This window comes from Nelusetta ayraudi, unplaced genomic scaffold (genome assembly GCF_046127955.1).
Source record: "Nelusetta ayraudi isolate G7.1 ecotype Tasmania unplaced genomic scaffold, CSIRO-AGI_Nayr_v1 ptg000011l, whole genome shotgun sequence".
NCBI classification, from domain to species: Eukaryota; Metazoa; Chordata; class Actinopteri; order Tetraodontiformes; family Monacanthidae; genus Nelusetta; species Nelusetta ayraudi.
In genome coordinates this window covers 25,366,309-25,373,274 of record NW_027466061.1, presented here as the reverse complement: position 1 = coordinate 25,373,274, position 6,966 = coordinate 25,366,309, and the positions used below count along the sequence as shown (strand labels likewise).

The 6,966-nt window shown below is 43.7% G+C and overlaps 1 protein-coding gene across 1 annotated transcript; it reads left to right on the top strand.

Annotated features, from left to right (window-relative positions):
- The first annotated feature begins 1,387 nt into the window (after window positions 1-1,387).
- On the top strand, window positions 1,388-4,038 carry LOC142884310 (uncharacterized). The gene is made up of 5 exons (XM_076019822.1): window positions 1,388-1,440; window positions 1,523-1,698; window positions 2,114-2,193; window positions 2,383-2,650; window positions 2,783-4,038. The coding sequence occupies exons 1-5, from the start codon at window positions 1,388-1,390 to the stop codon at window positions 3,097-3,099; spliced, it is 894 nt and encodes a 297-aa protein (XP_075875937.1). The 3' UTR covers window positions 3,100-4,038.
- Window positions 4,039-6,966: the final 2,928 nt, after the last annotated feature.

Sequence of the window (6,966 nt, the reverse complement as noted above, 5' to 3'; positions counted from 1 at the left end):
ACTCTGGTCAAAACACAAGAGTCCAGTGTAGAAGGCTCCACTTTCACTCTCTCCTACACGTACCACAAAGCTGCAGATGCGGGTGATTATTTCTTCTGGTACTGACAACATCCTGGAGAACCACCATAATTCCTCATCTCTCACTATGGAAAACAACCAAAGAAAACCTCCAGATTGTCAGCGACAGTGTCTGGAGACAAGCAGGTGAATCTTCAGGTGTCCTCTGGTGCAGTGACAGACTCTGCTCTGTACTACTGTGCTGTGAAGCCCACAGTGACAGCACAGTCGCTGTACAAAAACACAAACTGTAGTCAACACTTGACCTCCACTAGAGGGCACCATTATCCAGCATGCACGGAAATACTTCAACACTGCTGTGAGGAGAACTACAGTCCCACTCAGTGTTGATCATCAGCTACTTTCTGCTCTGGAGTTCAATCCTGTTGTGACGATGGAACACTGGCTGTGGATTCTTCTCGCTGCTCTTTTCGCTGGTAAACAAACAAACAAACAAACAAAAAAATACAGCTTCATCTTGCAATTTTTTACAATTTCAATTGTCTGATGATGTCATTTCAGTGATTGTCTTTTATTGGTTCAACTCTTAATCTCCATCTTCTCTTTTTCAACAGAGAGTCAAGGACAAGACAGTGTGGAACAGCCAGCACCACATCTCACTGATACTGAAGGACACTCAGCTACACTCAGCTGCAAATATCAGATCAATACTGCTAGCACATATACTTTGTTCTGGTACAAACAGGCTGGAAACAACAAACCCATATTCATCCTGAAGCACTCCAACTACGGTCCAGGAGGAAAGCCAGAGAAAGACTTTCAGGAGAGATTTTCATCCAGTCTGGATTCCAACTCCAGATCAGTTCCTCTGACGATCCAGAAGCTTCAGCCGTCTGACTCTGCTGTGTACTACTGTGCGCTGCAGCCCACAGTGACAGGAAACAGCTGAACGCTGTACAAAAACCTCTGGAGCCAATACAGCGCAGCACACTGCAACACCCACTAGAGGGAGGCCCACACCAGTCTGATTTAAGAGGCGAGAACTGGTACAAGTGGCTGCTCTGTTCTTCTAACAAGATGAATTCTCAGACAATATTTTAGGGCAATGAAATGTTAAAGTTGAGTTTCCAGTTTGTAATCTTGAGGTTACAAAGTCAATTAAGTCAAACAAAAAAACAAAAACAAAACGTAAACGTTGTGCTGGAGTTGATACTTGTCCTCCACCAGAGGGCACCATTATCCAGTAGGCGCTGCACTGTGTTCCAATACTGAGGCAGTAGGAAGTGCTGCTGCTGTGAGGAGAGCAAGTGTCCCACTCAGAGTTGATCATCAGCTACTTTCTCCTCTGGATTTCAACCTTGTTGTGGAGATGGAACACTGGCTGTGGATTCTTCTGGCTGCTCCTCTCGCTGGTCAGAAACAGTTGAACTTTGGAATTTCAATTGTCTGATGATGTGATGTGATTGCTTTATCTCTTCCTCTCCATTTTCTCTTCTTGCCCCAGAGTGTCAAGGAGAAGACAGTGTGGATCACCGGCACATCTCAATGCTACTGAAGGACACTCAGTTAAACTCAGCTGCAAATATCAGACCAGTACTACAACATATACCTTGTTCTGGTACAAACAGGACGGAAACAACCAACCCATATTCATCCAGCCCCACACTGATAAACTTGATTGTGGATGATGATGTGACTTTCACTGTGTTGTGTGTTGTTTGTTAGTTTGTTTTTACTTTTATCTCCTCTTCATTCCTGCATCTTCAATCCCCATCAGTGGTTAAAGACAAACCAAGAATTTTGATATCTCACAGTGGGGAAACTCTCCAATTACAGCAGCAATGCAACAGTGTGCGTGTTAGGAAGGATGGGCAACAAATTACAAAAAAAGACCCATAGAATTAGTTCCAGTCTCAAGGTGGGAGCCTTAAATATTCAACTTTTGCCTATTCAGTGCAGTGGGAAGTAAAAGATTCCCTCAGAAATCATTGCTATCCTTCATGATTTTATTAATCTTCTAGAGCATGTGGTTCTGTGGACACCAGTTTACAGAGTCACTGATGAGTCCTCTATCCTCCTGTTGATGGTGTTGAAGCATCAGAGAAGCCAAAGAGCACGACTCTCACAGTGACAGCACCCATTTTAAGTCAGGCAGCAAAGAACTGCATCACAGCAGTAAAACTAAAAATTAAAACTAAACTAAAAACTGGGCAAACCTGAAGTGACAACCAGAGAAATCAGCAGTATGTACAGGTTAACAGGGCAATGTTACAAAATGGCTCCATCAAACAAGGAGTTTATTCTTCGTTCCGTGGTGGACTTGATGAAGACCCAGTTTGGATTGGCATATATTTTCATTGAATTCTTGATGTGTTTTTGAAGGGAGACATATGTGATGGGGAGAATGTTCTGACCACGCCCAGTTTGTGTTCTAGTGGATGGTGGGAGTCAAAGAGTAGGTATTTCAAAACTTCTGCACTGTGTTCCAGCACTCTGGCAGTAAGACGTGCTGGTGTGAGGAGCACAAGTGTCCCACTAAGTGTTGATCATCAGCTACTTTATCCTGTGGATTTCAACCTTGTTGTGGCGATGGAACACTGGCTGTGGATTCTTCTCGCTGCTCTTCTCACTGGTCAGAAACAGCTTAATTTCTCAACAGTTTCCAATTATTTAATAACTATTTCAGTAACCTGATGTTTCTGCCGTCATCTCTCACGAAATGATCAACTGTGTGTCTGATTGTTTCTTTCCTCTGCTTCATCAGGACAAGAAGCTGAATGCCAACTATCTCCACTAGAAGACAGAGTCAGTGGAAGAGAAGGAGAAAATGTCACACTCAAGTGTCGGTTTAAGACAAGATATGACTATGCCTATTTTGAGTGGTACAAACAGCCCTCTGACCTGCAGGCTCCTCAGTTCATACTTGGCAAAGGTGCAGGAGAATGGAATCGTTCAGAAAACATTCCCGACAAGCGTTTTGACTCCAGAGCATCATTAACAGAAACTGAGCTGATCATCAGAAGCCTCAGTCTGGCAGACACAGCTCTCTACTACTGTGCATACAGACACACAGTGAAGTGAAGTGTTGGAGAGGCTGTACAAAAAGCTGGAGACTGATATCTGATGACTCTTCAAAGAGGAGGGAAGTGGGATTGAAACCACAGCTTCTTTCTGATATGAACTGTTGGAGGCTTCGCACAGCAGCCAGTCAGCAGCAGCTCTGCACACAGGAACGTGAATCACTGATTGGAATTGAGGTGAACTGAACTCAGATCAGACTCAACTGAAGCATGTTAATTCACATTTGTAGAGGAAAATAGTTCACACTCACTGAAATGGGGGGAAATTAAAGTGGTCATTAGCATGATCACATGACAGTCAGCCAAATAACTAGTGGCTCTGCTTCTGGGCCCTGGTGGGACCAGTTAAGACCCCCTGGACCAAAGATGGACAGAAGTTTGGGGCCTCGATCAGATTCACTTCCACTCTGACTGATAAAAAAGATTTGAGTCAACACTGCTCACCAAAGTGCTGCGCACAGGTCAAAGAATTGGTGGTCCAACGACACTAAAACACCAGAGTGCACTGGTTTTGGGTCTGCTGCTGAAAAAAACAGATGTGGCTATTCGATGGTCTATGAGGCCTCAGGAACCCAAAGACATTGATGAGGAAGAAAACATCAAAGGTTGAAAAAACTAAATAACTCTGAAGATAAAAACATGACCAGAAAGGCGTAAAATAGCGAACAAAAACTTGACTGAAGGTATAGAAACAAAAAACAAGACCTGATGGCATGGAAACACAGAGTTTACACAGCTGGAAGAAGTTGCTCACAAAGATCTCCATCCATCTGCTGAGCACCTGACCACTGATATTGGTGATGGTGATGGTGATGCAGCAGCCTCCACTGAGCAAAGGAAGAGGCGGAGCTATAGAGCTGAATATGAAGGACTGCCTGGTGGAGCTGAACAGCAGTTGTCTTCTCTTCATTCTCTCAGTCAGTCCAGGTGGAAGCCATGCAGCTCTTCTTCCTGTGGATGATCTTCATGTTTGCTGCTGGTGAGGGAGGTTTTTTTTTTCCTTGAAAAGACCAAGTGACTGTTTGGTCTTTCGACTGTTTGAGGATGTTCTTCATTGGCTCATTTCTTGCTCTCCATCTTCTCTTCTTCCCCAGAGTGTCAAGGACAAGACAGGGTGGAACAGCCAAAAACAGACCGCACTGCTACTGAAGGACACTCAGTCACAATCAACTGTACATATAAGACCAGTTCTTCTACCCCAATTTTCTTCTGGTACAAACAGGATGGAAATGAAAAACCCATATTCATCCTCAGTCAGTACAACTATGGTGACAAAGGAAAGACAGAGAAAGAGTTTGAGGAGAGATTTTCATCAAGACTGGATGAAAACTCCAGATCAGTTCCTCTGACGATCCAGAAGCTTCAGCCGTCTGACTCTGCTGTGTACTACTGTGCTCTGAGGCCCACAGTGACAGGAAACAGCTGAACGCTGTACAAAAACCTCTGCAGCAAATACAGCTACATCCAGGAGACAGAGGTTAACACATTCTGATTGAACAGCTGAGATCTGGTTCCAGTGGCTGTTCCTTTGTGTTTCCATGTTGAAAAACAAAGGTGGGTTGAATTTACTAAATGCATAGAAATAAACAACTGGATGTCAGTGAAAATGTCAAGCATGTCTGTAGTGTGAACCCCACATATTGAGTCTGTGACACCAAAGCCATTTAGAAGGTCTTTGGGGTGGATGACATTGGGGGAAAACCTAGCTTTGTTTTTGATTTGACAACAAATATCTGACAATATCCTTAAAGATTTGAGTTTGGCTGCAAATGTTTTTTTAGTGGGTGGGAGGGGTCAGAGCCTTTATGCTGAACTTGAAGTGTATGTGTCCTGTTCTCGGATAAGCACTCGTTGAGTTGAAGAACAACATCACTGAAGGCCTAGACATGCACTCTCGCCACTGAATAAAAGAGACAAAAAACGCCCTCTAAACCAAACTCCTTAAACTAACCTACAACACTAGGAAATGTCTCTAATGCAAGTACAAGGTGGAAGTGTTAAATGCTTTTATTAAAGTGAGTAAAGAATCCACATGATCAACCAGTAAATTAAACAAGTCTCACTACTTCTGAGGTTCATCTGCAAGCACTCACTGACAAAGATTGCCACAGGCTTTTGGACGAGGAGGAGGAGCTTGATAGAAACAGTCACATAGATCCACCATAAAAGGATGAGGTCACACTCTCAAAGACATAGCCAGACTAATACAGACTAAAGGCTGACCTCATAAACTAGGAGGATTTATTGACATCAGTTGTTTCAGCACATTTCAAGGGGCAGGAGGGCATGCTGAACTTACAGGCACTATCAGGATGATGGAAACATGAATAAAGTCTGCAAAAGTTTTGTCCTCCTCAAATTAACTTCCTTATTCCTCACTGGTCAAGTCATGAGCTACACAAACATGTTCTGATGAATTGTCTTCTTCAGAGTTCAAGAAGGCCTCAGAGAGCAGAGAAGATACAGATTCAGCTGACACTGCTGAAGTTGACACTTCGTCTCCACTAGAGGGCGCCCTTATTCAATGGGCACTGCGCTACATCTGCACTGTGTTCCAGCACACTTGCAGTCAGAACTTCAGCAGTGGTGCTGTTGTGAGGAGAACAAGTGTCCCACTCAGTGTTGATCATCAGCTACTTTCTCTTCAGAGTTAACCTTGTTGTGGAGATGGAACACTGGCTGTGGATTCTTCTGGCTGCTCTTCTCACTGGTCAGAAACAGCTTCATCTTGGAATTTCAATTGTCTGATGACTTGACATTACCGCATGTTTTTTTGTTTGGTTTGCTTCATCTCGTGACCCTATTTTCTCTTCTTCCCCAGAGTGTCATGGAGAAGACAATGCAAAACAGACACAATCAGATCTCTCTGCTGCTGAAGGACACTCAGTTACACTCAACTGTACATATCACATGAGTGGTACATCAACATATACTTTATTCTGGTACAAACAGGATGGAAACAACAACAGACCCACATTAATCCTGAGCCAGTCCAGCTATGGTAAAGGAAAGACAGAGAAAGAGTTTGAGGAGAGATTTTCATCCAGTCTGGATTCCAACTCCAGATCAGTTCCTCTGACGATCCAGAAGCTTCAGCCGTCTGACTCTGCTGTGTACTACTGTGCTCTGAAGCCCACAGTGACAGGAAACTGCTAAACTCTGTACAAAAACCTGTGACGCAAACACAGCACAGTCCACTTAAACATGAGAGGTACCATTACACTGTCCCAAAACAAATTTCACAGAGACTCTGAGATTATATTCAATGTTTTTTTCCATCTGTAGTTTTTTCTCAGTGTTAGAGCTATGTAATAAGCTCTGTCCAATGTTCTCAATAAAGTTCATGTCACTTGCTGGAATCCTGCAGTGTTCTTCAGGGTTGTACTCTCTCTCTTCAACTTGTTTGTCGCCACGTTAACTTCAGGGACCACAGAGAGTAGTGACGATTGAGAGACTGAGGGAGCAGCAAAGATTTCGTTCAGCAGGGGAAGACAGAGGAACTTCCATATTCACCAAATTTCAATACAGCAGCAACATTACCTTTGTTCAATATGCTACCACTGGACTACTGTCTTCTTCGCTTCGCCAGCCTGCTCTTCATCACAGGTACAGTCGATTCTACAGAAAAACATGATTTAAAACTACTTCCAACTGAACCATGTTGACCTTCATGTTTGGAACACTTTCATGTCTTTCTTCAGGTGTCAGCTGTGAAGAACTGACTGTGGCCAAGACACGAGAGTCCAGTGTAGAAGGCTCCACTTACACTCTATCCTACACATACCACAAGACTGTCCAAAACGGTGATAACTTCTTCTGGCACCGACAACGTCCAGGGGAACCACCAGAGTTCCTCATTTACGTCTCA